We start from the raw sequence: 15,894 nt of genomic DNA on the forward strand, positions 1-15,894 counted from the left end.
CCTGGAGAGCTAGTAAATCTTTAATGTTGCGAGGCTCCCTTCATTGTGTATTTTTTCAGCTTGATCAATTTTTTGCAGAAAATGTACATACTGCTGTTTTTTCTATAGGTTTAATTCCCCTTGTTTTTATTGTCATCTATTATACTGTGTGGAATTGTGCAACTTTTATGGTTTTAATTTTAAAGCCGCATAAAGTATATTTTGATTTGAGGCGAGAAGTCAGTCGGTTGTGGATCCTCTTGAGAGGCGAGGATCCTGTTGGCTACACATATTCTAAAGGAGGCACAGGCAAGAATACCACCGGCGTTGACGGGGGTGAGTCTGTCGCCACGCTTTCTTCAAACGCTTCCTAAGAAGACTCATCAACAACCCTACGTCGGGTCGGCTCCGTCCGGAGCCGAATCTGCTCCGTCTGGCTTCGAGGCGGCTCCATCTGGCGCCGAATCGACGACCGGCTCCCCTTCCGAAGAAGAGGAAGGAGAAGGAGCTGGATCTGGGGAGGCAAACCTGCGGCGCCGCACCGGTCTCGACCACAGAAGGCCCTGACTCCAGAGAAAGAAGCGGAGGCAGAGCCGGGGAGACGAGTCTACGGCGTCGGGCCGGCACCGGCCCCGGCTCCAGACTGGCGTCTGCCTGCCCGGAAGGCCAAGGCGTTCACAAAGCGAGGCTTTGAGCACTAGCAACTGCCTGCGATGCCACAGGGAGCTTAGCGGGACTGTGTGGTGCGGCAGGGGTGCAGGGGGTCACAGAGGGGGACCCAGCCGGGCCGCACCGTGACGACACCCTAGGGATCGGACAGGGGGACCCAGCCGAGCCACGCCCTGACGATACCACATCTCCGACGTCCCTTGAGGGCAAGAACTCATTCGAGGCCCCGAGGACGCCCCAGGAACGGTAGAGGACCCAAGTGAGGCCTGCAAGGCCGTGGCATAGACCTCCATTTGGGCCCGAGTCGCCCTCGCACCCGGATAGGGTGGGTAGGGGGAGGGCAACTTGTGGGGGCGCGTGACCGGAATGTTCCAAGAACCAGCACCCCTGAAGGAGGTGGAGGTCGAGGACCTCGGCGACATATGTCGCAACTTACCAAGAAGTGGTGAACGACAGCCTTGGACCCCAGAGAGCGAACGACGGCGGAACTGCGTTGAAGAGGTCGGAAGATGAGACGACCCCGACCGGGACAGCCGTGCCGAAAGAAGCTTCATCCGGCGCTCCCGCCGGGACTTCGGTTTGAGTTGTTGGCAGGCATCGCAGTCCATGGAGTCGTGGTGCTCGCCGAGACACAACATACAAATAAGATGTGGGTCCGTCGTGGACATTTGCCACGAACAGGAAGTACAGGATTTAAAGCCCGAGGGCATCGCACACTGTTCCAGACGCAAAGCGTTGATGAAGGGCCTGAAAACAGGCCAAAGGAACCGCTCACTCCGGATCAGCGTTGTATGCGGAAAAGAAGGAAACTGATGTCAGCGCGCAGGGAGGGACTTATATGACCTTGCTGACGTCACGTACGTGGACGACGTCAGGGTGGGGTCCTGTGGCGCCGTCCCCCGGCGCGCAGAGGTGCTGCTGCAAAACAAATTCCGGATCCAGTCTGACGCCTGGGGATATTCTAAGTTAAGGTATCTGCGGCTAGATGTCTCTATCAGATGTTTATTATCAAGGTGTTGATGTGAGGCACAGTGTAGAGAACTGAGGCCTTAGCTGTGGTGTGCATGTGAGTCAGAGTGCTCAGTGAGAAGAGCTGAGGCTTCATCATGTGTGTGAATCTGAGATTTGTTTGAATGCAGACGTTTGATGCTTCAGTGTTGGAGGCAACATGAGGTTGGGTACACGGTATGAAAGGTGTCCTACCTGTACAGTCCCATTACTGAACACCATCAGCAGCGCCTGGTCAGACTTCATGAAATGTAGGAGACACAGGTTTATGGCAGCAATGCCAGGGGTGGTGTGCAGGTCTCCGCCCTGGGGTCACCAGAGAAAAGAATGGACACTTTGTTAATTACCTCCTGAAATATATTTCCGATCTTGCCGCCTAACCCACCCTCAGATCTTGGTCACCTAATCAAACCTTCACCTACTCACCTCCAGGAGGCGCCGGTCCATGTACTGGGAGAAGAAGTTTAGTATTCCAATCTTCACAGCTAGCGGGCTGGGGTAGGACTTCCTGGGAAACAAGATACTTCCATATCTTCCCGTGGAATAGCAGATTTTCCTGCAAGGAAAAAGAAGAGCATCGGGGAGATTGCTCTCACAGTCAGGAAAATGCGAAAGACGAGCAGCGCTGCACAAGTATCTTCAGGTAGCATCATGTGATGGTGGGTTGGGCAAGTGTCAGGGAGACTGTAATACAAACCCGTGCTGCCACAAGCTTGATGACGATGAAGGCAATGTAGGGGTAGCAGCTCAAGGGGGCAAAGGGACACTTACTGCATGTGTGGGTAGAGCGCAATGTGTGTGCCATCGCGGAGGAGAACACCGGTGCACATGTCCGACAACTGGTAACCAAAGCCGTACTTGTTGGAGTAGTCCACCCATTTGGTAACCCATAGGATGGGCCGGTCTGTGAGGAGCTGGGGCTCCTGGTTCGCTGAAAGATGAATGGGTGTAGGATGTCAGCATTATTAACGGACAATACAGGACAAAGCTGCACCGAGGAATGCATAGGATAAGCAGGCACAAGAGGTTATATAGGCTAAAACTGCTGTAAGACATGGACAGGATACGAGTGCCTAATGGTCTTAATAGGAAAAGCGTTCATTAAAGGCTTCTAAGAAGAGAAATATTAAGAGATTACTATAAGATAACTAACTATATAGGGGTTCCTGTAGGGTACACTTGAATGAAGGGGAACATTTATAGAATAAACCAGCTCCAAGGGATTTATACAGGGTAAAGCTACACTACAGGGTCACACAGTTGAACCAAGTGAATCAACCGACACTGTAAGAGGTCTCTTTAAGATGCACCAATACCGAGAGTCCTCTGAAAGCTATGCCTGCACCAGGCCACCTCTATGGGACGCCGGCCTTTAAAGGTCAGCTCTGGATGAACCTGCATGAAAGAGCCTCCTCGGGATACACGGGTCTCTGGATGAGCCTGCATGAAAGAGCCTCCTCGGGATACACGGGTGCTTGTTGGGCTCTGTGGAATTCTTTATTTGTTTTCATTTTTTTCTGTAGAGCATAACTCATACAGGGCCACTTAGCATTTGTGGATGATCCTGGAAGAAAAGGGTCTACCAGGACAAACCTGCATTCATGGGGCGCAGTGAGCTCAACCTGTACTACGGGTTCCATTAGCATAAACATGCACTAAAGAGATTCTTAAACAAAGCTGAATTAACGAGTCTCTGTAACATACATCTGTGCTCATAGGTCCTATTGGCTATGCTGGTGCTAATGGGTCCTAGTAAGCTACGCCTGTCCTAAGGGGACATTATATGATACAACAGTGGAAAAATATGTACCCTTCTACCAGTGGGTATTTATCAGATATGCCTGTACTAGTCCGTCTCTATACGCTTCACCCGTACCAAAGGGTTGCTAATGGCTAGACCTGTGCCAGCGGGCCCCTGTCAGATATACTTGTACGAGGTGCTGCCTATATGACACACCTGAACTTAGGGGTGTCTAATGGAGACCCTATACCACCAGGTCTCTATCAGACACATATGTACAGGGAGGGGAGGGGCCCATATGTAATACACCTATACCAGCGGGTCCCTGTCAGGTACATCTGTACTGGGAGGGGAGCGGCCCATACGTGATACACCTATACCAGCGGTTCCCTGTCAGATACATCTGTACTGGGAGGGGAGCGGCTCATATGTGATACACCTGTGCTAGCGGGTCCCTGTCAGATATACTTGTACGAGGGGCTGCCTATGTGATACACCTGAACTTAGGGGTCTCTAATGGATACCCTGTACCACCAGGTCTCTATCAGACACATATGTACAGGGAGGGGAGGGGCCCATGTTTGATACACCTGTGCCAAAGCATGGGTAATGGATACACCTATACCAGCGGGTCCCTATCAGATACACCTGCACTGGGAGGGGAGTGACACATATGTGATACACCTGTGCCAAAGTATTGGTAATGGATACACCTGTACCAGCGGGTCCCTGTCAGATACGCCTGTCTGGGGGACATATGATACATATGAACCTAGGGGCTCCCAGCGGATACACCTCGAACCTGTGGATCTCTATCAGATACACCTGTATTTGGGAGGATGGGGGGGGGGTTATATATTGTTAATATTGAAGTCAATCTATGCAACTAAACATGTATATTAAAAAAACGAGATCCAGTCACTGTTGTCGAAATCTCCCGAGATGACCTTTCCATCAACCCTGAGTAAGAAACACTTTGTCAGGCAGGCCCTGCGACCTAGAACTGAGGCTACTGATTGGCAGATCTCAGATGAAGTGGCTCATAACCAGCCGAACAAACATGTGAATAGGAAAAACCCCGATGATCCCACAGATTGGCAGCAACATCACAATGGGCCCAGGAGATTGGCCCCAATAAAACGCACACATGGCTGGAGAGGCGAGCGTTCTCAAAACACCATAAAGTTAGATACCACATGAAGTTAGGAACACTCAGTCAATCAGAGCACAGCACACAGAGTGCACGCAGCGATCACACGTTCCCCATACCGGACTTCTGGACACTTCACCCACTGGCCCTCATTGTGTCCGCTCAAGGTGGAGACTCACCTGCATTCACCCTCAGGTGGCCTGATTTACACCGCTTGGCTAGGCTTGCATTCCTTTCTCTAAAACAAGATCTAAATAGTTTTACAATGATCCAAAGACTCTATATAATGGCGCTCAGAACGAATGTATGCTGAGACAGTCTTCAGACCCGCTTCTGCAGATGTTTCCAGGCTGAAGCATTTAATTAAACCAACTGTTCCTGCTTTGCCAAACGCCTCTTCTCTTTTGTTTTTTCAAGGTAAAGTCTCATTCCAGTACCAATATGATACACCTGTGCAAAGAAATTCCTAACCTATACACCTGGGGGGCTCTATCGGATACACTTGAACCTAGGAGCTTATAATGGATACACCTGTGCCAAAGGATTCCTGGTGGATACACGTGTACCTGCGGGTCCCTGTCAGACACGCCTGTACTTGGGGTTCACTATATGATATACCAGTACCAAGGGGTTCCTAATGGATGCACCTGGATCAACTACCTCATACTCCGGCACTAAGGGGTCCCGATATGATACACCCGCATTAACAGATTCCTATAGGACACACCTGGACTACTAGGTTTTTATGTGATACAGTGGTAGAAAACGGTCTTTGCAGGAAACACCTGTACATCTGTAATAATTGGTATTTATTGGATACACATGTACAACCTAGGTAAACCTGTGTTAAGGGGCCTTTACAGGATACACCTTTGCTAATGAGTCTCTATAGGATACACCTCTAGTAATAGGTCTCCATAAGATAAGCCAGCATGAATGGGTCCCTTTATGAAACGCCTGTAGTAAGGGGTAAATATAGGGTAAAACTGCACTCATGGGTCTCATCATAGGTACAATACATCAGAACTGAGGGTTCCCTACCAGATACACCTGTACTACAGGGTCACTAACGGGATGCCTCTACCAATGGGTCTCTATAGGGCACACCTGTCTCAATGCGTCTCTATAGGGCACACCTGTCTCAATGGGTCTCTAGTACATACACCTGTACTAACGAGTCACTAACGGGATGCCTATACCAATGGGTCTCTATAGGACACGCCTGTCCCAATGGGTCTCTAGTACATACACCTGTACTACAGGGTCACTAACGGGATGCCTATACCAATGGGTCTCTATAGGGCACACCTGTCCCAATGGGTCTCTATAGGGCACGCCTGTCCCAATGGGTCTCTAGTACATACACCTGTACTACAGGGTCACTAACGGGATGCCCATATCAATGGGTCTCTATAGGGCACACCTGTCCCAATGGGTCTCTATAGGGCACACCTGTCCCAATGTGTCTCTAGTACATACACCTGTACTACAGGGTCACTAACGGGATGCCTCTACCAATGGGTCGCTATAGGGCACACCTGTCCCAATGGGTCTCTATAGGGCACACCTGTCCCAATGGGTCTCTACTGCATACACCTGTACTACAAGGTCACTAACGGGATGCCTATACCAATGGGTCTCTATAGGGCACACCTGTCCCAATAGGTCTCTATAGGGCACGCCTGTCCCAATGGGTCTCTAGTACATACACCTGTACTACAGGGTCACTAACGGGATGCCTCTACCAATGGGTCTCTATAGGGCACACCTGTCTCAATGGGTCTCTATAGGGCACACCTGTCCCAATGGGTCTATAGTACATACACCTGTACTACAGGGTCACTAACGGGATGCCTATACCAATGGGTCTCTATAGGGCACACCTGTCTCAATGGGTCTCTATAGGGCACACCTGTCCCAATGGGTCTATAGTACATACACCTGTACTACAGGGTCACTAACGGGATGCCTCTACCAATGGGTCTCTATAGGGCACACATGTCTCAATGGGTCTCTAGTACATACACCTGTACTACAGGGTCACTAACGGGATGCCTCTACCAATGGGTCTCTATAGGGCACACCTGTCCCAATGGGTCTCTATAGGGCACACCTGTCCCAATGGGTCTCTATAGGGCACACCTGTCTCAATGGGTCTCTATAGGGCACACCTGTCCCAATGTGTCTCTAGTACATACACCTGTACTACAGGGTCACTAACGGGATGCCTCTACCAATGGGTCTCTATAGGGCACACCTGTCCCAATCGGTCTCTATAGGGCACACCTGTCCCAATGGGTCTCTAGTACATACACCTGTACTACAGGGTCACTAACGGGATGCCTATACCAATGGGTCTCTATAGGGCACACCTGTCCCAATGGGTCTCTATAGGGCACGCCTGTCCCAATGGGTCTCTAGTACATACACCTGTACTACAGGGTCACTAACGGGATGCCTCTACCAATGGGTCTCTATGGGGCACACCTGTCTCAATGGGTCTCTATAGGGCACACCTGTCCCAATGGGTCTCTAGTACATACACCTGTACTACAGGGTCACTAACGGGATGCCTATACCAATGGGTCTCTATAGGGCACACCTGTCTCAATGGGTCTCTATAGGGCACACCTGTCCCAATGGGTCTCTAGTACATACACCTGTACTACAGGGTCACTAATGGGATGCCTCTACCAATGGGTCTCTATAGGGCACACCTGTCCCAATGGGTCTCTATAGGGCACACCTGTCCCAATGGGTCTCTATAGGGCACATCTGTCCCAATGGGTCTCTATGGGGCACACCTGTCTCAATGGGTCTCTATAGGGCACACCTGTCCCAATGGGTCTCTAGTACATACACCTGTACTACAGGGTCACTAACGGGATGCCTATACCAATGGGTCTCTATAGGGCACACCTGTCTCAATGGGTCTCTATAGGGCACACCTGTCCCAATGGGTCTCTAGTACATACACCTGTACTACAGGGTCACTAACGGGATGCCTATATCAATGGGTCTCTATAGGGCACGCCTGTCCCAATGGGTCTCTTTAGGGCACACCTGTCCCAATGGGTCTCTATACGGTACACATGTCCCAATGGGTCTCTAGTACATACACCATTACAACTGTAGTTCTGGGTCTGTATAATATATTCCTGTACTAATTGGTCCCTATATGTTGTTATGTTATGTCGATTTGTAGAATGCACTATCACCCGGGAGGGGATCCTGGTGCTATGTGATACACCTGTACTAATGGTTCTCTACAGGATATGCCTGTACTGATGGTTCTTTACAGGATACGCCTGTACTGATGGTTCGCTACAGGATATGCCTGTACTGAGGGTTCGCTACAGGATACGCTTGTACTAATGGTTCTCTACAGCATATGCCTGTACTGATGGTTCTCTACAGGATATGCCTGCACTGATGGTTCTCTACAGGATACGCCTGTACTGGTGGTTCTCTACAGGATACGCCTGCACTAATGTTTCGCTATCACATACAAATTTGCTAAGGGGTAACAGTAGACTTAGGCCTCAATTATGAGGCTGTTCAAGTATAACGTACCTTGTGGCATGTTCTCCAAGCAGCATCTCAGGACCCTCACTACAGAGCCCACGATGCATCCTAGGCTGCCGTCCGCTTCTGTTCTGACGAGGAAGGGAGAGAAAAGTGAGCGTCCTGCTGAAGGACATTTGTAAAGATTATAAGAGGTTACCCACCTTCAGTGAAGATGGTCCTGATGAAGAGTGAGCACCATTTTTGAAAGAGCCCCCAAACCCCCCAAAGGCTAGGACCAGAGAACCTTCTTAGCTTTCAGATTGCAGAGGTGCACCACGTATGTTACAAGAGGATGACTGGATGTTATGATGCCCAAGTACAAAACTGCCCTTGTTTACTCCAACTCCTTCAGTTCACAGATGTTTCCATTGGTAGAGCAACAAAGGAATCTACATGGGAACAAAGCATCCATCAGAACCAACGATCGGCAAAGATACATATCTTTGGCCTCAATGGCTGTCCTGCCCACTGTAGATTCTTTGTCTTTGATGGAGCCCCTGGAAATACCTGACATTTTTGGTGGAGGGCCTTGGTTAACAAAAGAGAAACAATTGGGGAGAGGAGTTGGCCTAACCGCTAGGGCGCTCGGCCTCAGACCTGGGGAACTGGGTTCGAGTCTCGGTAATGACGCCGAACATACTGTGATTCTGGGCAAATCACCTAATCTCCCCGTGCCTAACAAAAAAAAAATGAATGTGTGTCCTCATGTAACGCAACTGGTGCTATGTGAAAGCGCTCTGATACCTGATTGGATTCGCGTCACGTTCGCGCTATATAAAACTCTGCAAAAAAAAAAAAAGAATTGTTGTAGATATGGATAACCACAAATCTTCTATACATTACCTCTGTTCTGGCAACTGAATCCAGGCAAAAACGGTTAAAAAAGATGTGTAGTGAAGACAATAGTATCTCAAGTAACTAGAACTCGTGCCCCAAAGTAACTATAACTTGCACCTCGCCATGCAGTTTTCCCATCAATAATTTAGCTACAAATGATGTAGTAATATTATCCATAATGTCATCATAGAAGATTTCATGAGTGATGTAATATGTGGAGTAAATAGCAGTGCATGGCGAGGGCACAAGTTATAGTTACTATAGATAACTATAAGTGGGGAATTTCAGTGGTTTCATGTGTGTAAAATCTGAATAACGTCCCTGCACCTTGTTTTTTCAGAGAATTTCTAAGGTTTTATATTTCCCAACTATAACATCCCTGTAACCTGGATGTTTGAGTGGCTGTGCGAGTGATTGTGTGGTGTGTGTGTGTGTGGGTCTCTGAGTGGGTGTGTGGGTCTGTTATTGTGTGTGTGAGTGACTGTATGGGTTTGTAAGTTGGTGTGTGAGCGGTTCTCTGGATCTCTGGGTGGGTGTGTGAGTGGTTGTAAGAGTGTGTAAATGTGTATGAGTGGTTTTCTGGGCCTTTGAGTGGCTGTATGAGTACGTGAGTGGTTTTCTAGGTCTCTGAGTGGGTGTGTCAGTGGCTGTACAGGCATGTGAGTGGTTGTGTAGGTGTGTAAGTAGGTGTGTGGGTGAGTGTGTGTAACTGGCTTTGTGGGTCTCTGAGTGGGTATGCAAGTGGCTGTACAGGTATGCAAGCGGGTGTGTGAGTGGTTGCACAGGTGTGTGAGTAGATGTATGAGTGTCTATATGGGTGTATGTGAGTGTGAGTGGTGTTCTGGGTGTGTGAGTGGTTGTATAGGTGTGTGAGTAGTTGCGTGAGTGAGTGGGTCTGTGAGGGGGTTATTTTTTAAAATTGGGATCTGGATCTGCTGCAGATTCACATGGGTGGGGGCATGCTGGGGGCTGCGGTGGATCCATGGACTCTCACGCCCCCCATAGGTTTTCAAATGATTTCTTGCTCATGAAGGGTTTCTCACAGATCCCTCCATCAGTCACAAGGGTTCAGGATACCTCTATCCTGCCCCCTATATCCAAGTTACACTTTGCCATCCTCTGCTCCCCCCCCCCTAGAAAAATGTAATGAATGACAAAACGGCAGCCAAGCCAACCTGAAATGAATTAAAGCAACACCGAACACAGTGATTCACTCTTCAGAGAGCTATAGCTTTGTCCAGACACAAGGGAGCACCCTGTATAAGTCAAAACAATACCCTTTCAGGCACAGAGTGATGCATAAATTATGAAACAAAAACAATCAGAGAACTCAGGGTAGTTCTCAAGTTTAGGTGCAAAGCAGCTCCTGTATAAAGCACTCTCAACGCCAGTGAGACACTAGATCTGCTCACCTCAAATGTCTGGTTTGCTATCAAAATCTTTAAGCATAGAATCAGTACAGTGCCAAACACGCCGGGTTAGAAAGGGACAAAGTCTTTTGCCATTTCTACAGCAAAGTCTTAAAGCATAGGACTAGCACAGTGCTTCCCATGCTGAGCTGTAAAATGATCAAAGCCATTTACTTCTCCAGGGACAGTATTTTAGCTTTGAATTGGTAAAATAACAACAAAGCCAACCTGAAATGAGTAAAAGCAACCACTGACACAATGTTTACCACTTCAGAGAGGTATAGCTTTGTCCAGACACAAGGGAGCACCCAGTATAAGTCAAAGAAATACCCTTTCAGGCATAGAGTTATGCATAAATTATGCAAAAAAGAAGCAGAGAACGCTGGGTAGTTCTCAAGTTTAGGTGGAAAGCAGCTCCAGTCTAGAGGACTCTCAACACCAGCAACACTCTGGATGTGCTCACCTCAAATGTCTGCTTTTTATATCAAAGTCTTTATGCATAGGATTAGCACAGTGCCATCCACGCCGAGATACAAAGGGACAGAGTCTTTTGCCATTTCCACAGCAAAGTCTTTAGGCACAGAACTAGCGCAGTGTTGCCCAAGCTGAGCTGTACAATGACAATAACCAGTTATCACTTCAGACACAGTATTACAGCTTTGAATTAGTAAAATATCAACCAAACCAACCGGAAATGAATAAAAGCAACCCCTGACACAGTGATTTACTCCACTTAGAGCTCTTCAGAGAGGTATAGCTTTGTCCAGACATGAGTGCGCACCCAGCATAAGTCAAAACAATACCCTTTTAGGCATAGGGTGACTCATAAATTATGCAAAAAAGAAGCAGAGAACTCTGGGTAGTTCTATATATATATATCTACACACACGTAACATAGAACATGTTTCTTCTATAAGGAGCAAATCCAAAACAGTTCCTGTTGTCATACAACAGGTTGGCGAAGGGGTCTCAACCCTCTGCCTATGTACCTATGATGCTTCCCCCTGCGCAACCCTTTTCAGGGTCATTTACGATGGAATCGCTTGTCGTGCCGAACAGCCCTCGTTGCATCAGTGGGTGAAAGAGTGGAAAGTACCTGTTTCTGTTTTCCATAAGTCTGTTTTCTTTCCCTGTCCATGTGATGCGGTGTCTTTGTTTTTTTGCAGCAGCAGTCCCACCTTCTGAAACCTGAGGTTCTACAGTGTGCCCACAATTCTAGAGTCACTCCTACTACCTTCTGAAGGATGATGTCGCTCCCCCTTTAACTCCTGCCCCCCGGAGTCTGTGTGTTGAGCTGTCAGTGGATGGGCAGCCTTTGGGAGGAGTGGGGCTATCAACATATTCATCCCTTCTTGGCCACAAATGACACCTACATCTTGGAAGAACGTCCTTGACCGGCAAGAATGCTCCCCGATCCAGGTCACCGTCATCAGATTTATACTTATTCAAAGTTTTCTGAATTTCCTGGGCACGAAGAGCCTGTTCTGAAGAGGCTTGTACTGGGATGGTGTAGAGTTGATCAAATGTGCAGAGTTCAGGAGCGCTACTCCGCGGGAAGTACTTAAAGCGAAACTTCTGATACTTTGGATCAGATTTACTCATTTTTCACAGTAACCAGATTTGATTCGCAGCACTGCACCAGACGGGAAACAGTGCAAAGCCACATCTGCTAAGAAGGACCAGCTGCGGATCCCATCCCTGTGCTGGTGCTCCACAAGGCTGCCTTCTGATGCTCGACCCGCACCATGGTGCAGAGCTGAGTGTTCACTGACCAGCACAGCATTCGTACCAGAGGCAGAGCCTTCCAGCATCACTTCCCGTGCTAAACAAACTTGCTGGAGCATTGGCTGGTCCAGAATCAGCCCCATATTTGACCCTGCGGACATTGCAGCCCCGGATCCATGCTGTGGGACGGACCCCTTGGTGCAAAAGAAGCCGTTCGCTACAGCGCCATCTTTAAAATATGAGTTATGAAGGTCTCAACCACAGGTAAATGTTATGTCTAGTTCCTGCCCTTTGCCAGAGCTGCATCCAAGGCTCGGGATCAAATAGTCCCCTCCGTGGCTCCAGTGCCACACCAGGATCCGGAGACACAAGCTTTGGTCAAAAGGGACTGACTGCTCTGCTGCCCAACACGGGGATGTGTGACAAACCTGCAGGCGTGCGGGCGTGTGGCTGAGCTGTTCCAAACAAATATAACACATCCATTCTCCCTAGTCTGCTAGTGAACTCACTCAGATAATGTCATGGATGACACGTACCGCTTTTGTTTAATGTGCCTTTCATTAGGAGCTTCGCTGTGGCCCACTCATCTTTCCAGCTCGATCCTCCTGTTCGACTCTTGGGTTCTGTGTCTCTTGGACTCTCATCTTGGCTAATGGTCTCCCTCTCCCCTGGACCACAGGCCTCTCTCTCCCCTGGACCACAGGCTTCTCTCTTCTCTGGGCTGCAGGTTGTGTCTTCTCTGGGAGGACAATTCCGTGGGGCTCTCAGAAATTTCCCAGGCACATCCAATTGCGTTTCCTCTGTAACTGATGTCTGTATGATAAAGGTCACAGGTTAGTTCTCCAAACAGTAAGGATCATGGGTAGGCAGGGATGCTGGAATGAGCGAGCCCATGGAGGAGAATCCGACAGGAAGGGATTTATGAGGGAACTGCTAGAGAAAAGGCACGTCTTGGGGTCTGTGTGAAGGAGCGACCTTGGGTAAGATGTAATATGAAGTCTGTGTGATTCCTTTTCATGGGTGAGGTGTAGCGTGAGATTCGTGTGATGGAAGGACCCTGGGTGAGGTGCAGTGTGGGGTGTGAGGTCTCTTTATTTATATGAGGTGTCTGTACAGCAATACTTTTATAGAGTATATTGTTCTGACATCATAGTGACAGAACCATATACCCTAGTCATGAGGTCGTTTGGTTCCAGCTGGAGGAGGTGCAAACCTACAACCCGCATTCTTTCTGGATTGTTAAACCAGGAAGAAAGGATTCAGGCAAATCATTTCTTGAAGTTCTTGGAGAGGATTTGGGTCATCTCTTGCTTGGAGAGAAGAGCTTTCCACAGCTTGGTATTAATATTCCCATTGATCGGCCACTGTGTTTCAGGCGCTTGTATGGGCATTTGGGGATCTGGAGTTACAAGGTGGAACACCGATTCCTGTTGGGAATGTAATGGGTCAGTTTCTGTGGCATGTCATGCCTTTCATCTAGAAGGCCTGGGGATAAAGCAGGGTGTTTTGAGTTTGCCCCTGCCCCCTCCCCCTGGAGCCAGTGGGGTGTTTCCAGGCCTGATCTGAAAAGGTACAACCTTCACAAGTTCAGGCACATATGAGCGGCTTGCTTTGGGAATGTTTAAAGATTGGTAATTACTTGTATGGGAGGACTCTGGACAGACACTGCAGTAGTCTATGTGTCACTATGGCCAGGCATCTTGTTAGCTCAATTCAAAACTGAAGGAAAGGGAGAAGGTTTGAGAACGAGGAGTCAGCGGCATTAACCTGGGGGTGGATGGCCAGTCCGAGTCAAAGAAGATGATCAGGTTTTTGGCTTTTGGAGTGTTTGATGACGCGGCCATGAATAAGGTTAAGTTTGAGGTATGTTTGTTTGTGAGTTGGTTCATGTGTTGCACCTTGCCACTGATCCACGTACATGTTTCATGTGCTACTTATTTTTGTGTGTTTGTATAAAAGCACTGTGCAAGGAATGAATGGGAGCCAACAAGTAACATAATCTCACTATAGGGGTTCTACAGGGAGGAATTATTACCATCCACGGTACCACTCCATATAATCAGAACTCACGAAAAGGTAACCTGATGGTGTACCTACACTATTCACCAGACATTCACAGTGAGGGGGAGGGACAGACGCACACATCAAGTAACGTCAGAAAAGAACAAGTTACTCATCTCCGGCAACGCATTCTCCGGAAGAGACTCTATTTAGCTGCAGATTTCTTACCTTGTTCACCTGGAACTCTTTAGCGCGGTCACGGTAGAACGACAACGCTCATTTTGGGTCCAGTTGGTGGAGACACTCTTCCTCTTTAGAGAAATGCGGGAGAGCAAAGTAGGCGGGCAATGTGATGGATTGACCCAGATGGAACGGGGTCACAACTTACGGCAAAAAGGAAGCCCAGGTGCGAAGCACTAATTTGTCTGGAAAAGACATCAGATAGGGAGGCGAGCAAGATAACGCCTGCAATTCACTCACCCTCCGGGCCGATGTAATCGCCACCAAGAAGGCTGTTTTGATGGTCAACAGTTGGAGGGGACAATTGTGTGAAGGCTCAAAGGGAGCACACATCGGGTAGGTGAGGACCAAATTAAGGTCCCACTGTGGTATAACAAAGGGCGTGAGTGGAAACAAGTGAGCAAGCCCTTTTAGAAATCTTTTCACTATAGGAGACTTAAAGAGAAAGGGTTGGTCTGGCAGCCGCAAAAAAACAGACAGAGGAGAAAGGTAACCCTTGAGAGTTCCCAAAGCAGAGCCCTGCTGGGCAAGGGTCAGATTGAACAAAAGAACAGTAGAAGAAGAAGCAGAGAGAGGGACAATAGACCTTTCTGTACAGTATAATACAAATTTCTGCCAACAGCAGGTGTATACTATCTTAGTGGAGGGGTGCCTGATCGGAGGATCGATGCTCATTTTCAGAAGCTCTGGATACAAGACTCTCCTCGCCCAGTCAGGAGCCACAAGGATGACTTGGGCCCGGTCGCTCCTGATCTTCTTCATAAGCCTGGTCAGGAGTGGTGTGGGTGGGAAGGCATACAGCAGGCCTGACGTCCACTCGCAACGACCCCACCGCGTCCTGCTTGTGGCAGTACCTCATGGCAGTGGTGTTGTCCGTTAACGCCTGCACTATCTTCCCCTTGAGAGAGGGAAGAAATGCCTTCAATGCCAACCGGATTGCTCAGAGTTCCAACAAATTGATGTGGAGCTGCGACTCTGCCGGAGACCAGCGTCCCCTGATCTCCATCTCTCCCAGATGGTTGCCCCAACCCAAATGTGACGCATCTGTCACAACTGTGAGGTCTGGTTGGGGAAGGGAGAGGGCTTTGAGATCTGAACCACATCGGTGAGATTTCCCTGATGCTGTGCCCACTGGAACTTCAAGTCCTACTGCAGAGCCTGCATACGCCACCTGGTATGCTTTACTAACAGGATGCAGGAGGTCATGAGGCCAAACAGGCTCAGAGTCAGTCTTACGGAAATCCAGGATAGAAGCTGTAACATCAGTATCATAGCCCAAATATCCTGGACACGCTGCTCGGGAGGACAGATTCAAAACTGCACTGTGTCCAGAACAGCTCCGATGAAAGGGAGCGTCTGAGAAGGAGTCAGGTGTGATTACGGCGCATTTAAAGAGAACCCTAGCGAATGTAGGAGGTTCACTGTAGTCTGAAGGTGGGAGACGACTGCCTGGGGCGAGGACGCCTTCAACAGCCAGTCGTCGAGGTAGGGGAAGACTGACACTCCTAACCTGCGGAGATGAGCTGCGGCCACCGCCATCACCTTGGTGAACACCCGAGGGGCGCTGG

The 15,894-nt window shown here is 48.9% G+C and overlaps 1 protein-coding gene across 2 annotated transcripts in view; it reads right to left on the reverse strand.

Moving 5' to 3' along the window:
- PLK5 (polo like kinase 5 (inactive)) overlaps nt 1-15,894 on the reverse strand; it is a 175,512-nt gene that overhangs the window by 17,449 nt on the left and 142,169 nt on the right. For both annotated transcript variants that reach the window (XM_085638420.1, XM_085638421.1), the window contains 5 exons: nt 12,622-12,898; nt 8,121-8,198; nt 2,428-2,587; nt 2,083-2,212; nt 1,852-1,962 (listed from right to left, as the gene is read on the reverse strand). In XM_085638420.1, the coding sequence (XP_085494546.1) occupies nt 1,852-1,962; nt 2,083-2,212; nt 2,428-2,587; nt 8,121-8,198; nt 12,622-12,898 (756 nt within the window). The remainder of the gene's footprint in view (nt 1-1,851; nt 1,963-2,082; nt 2,213-2,427; nt 2,588-8,120; nt 8,199-12,621; nt 12,899-15,894) is intronic.

This window comes from Triturus cristatus, chromosome 12 (assembly GCF_964204655.1).
Source record: "Triturus cristatus chromosome 12, aTriCri1.1, whole genome shotgun sequence".
NCBI classification, from domain to species: domain Eukaryota; kingdom Metazoa; phylum Chordata; class Amphibia; order Caudata; family Salamandridae; genus Triturus; species Triturus cristatus.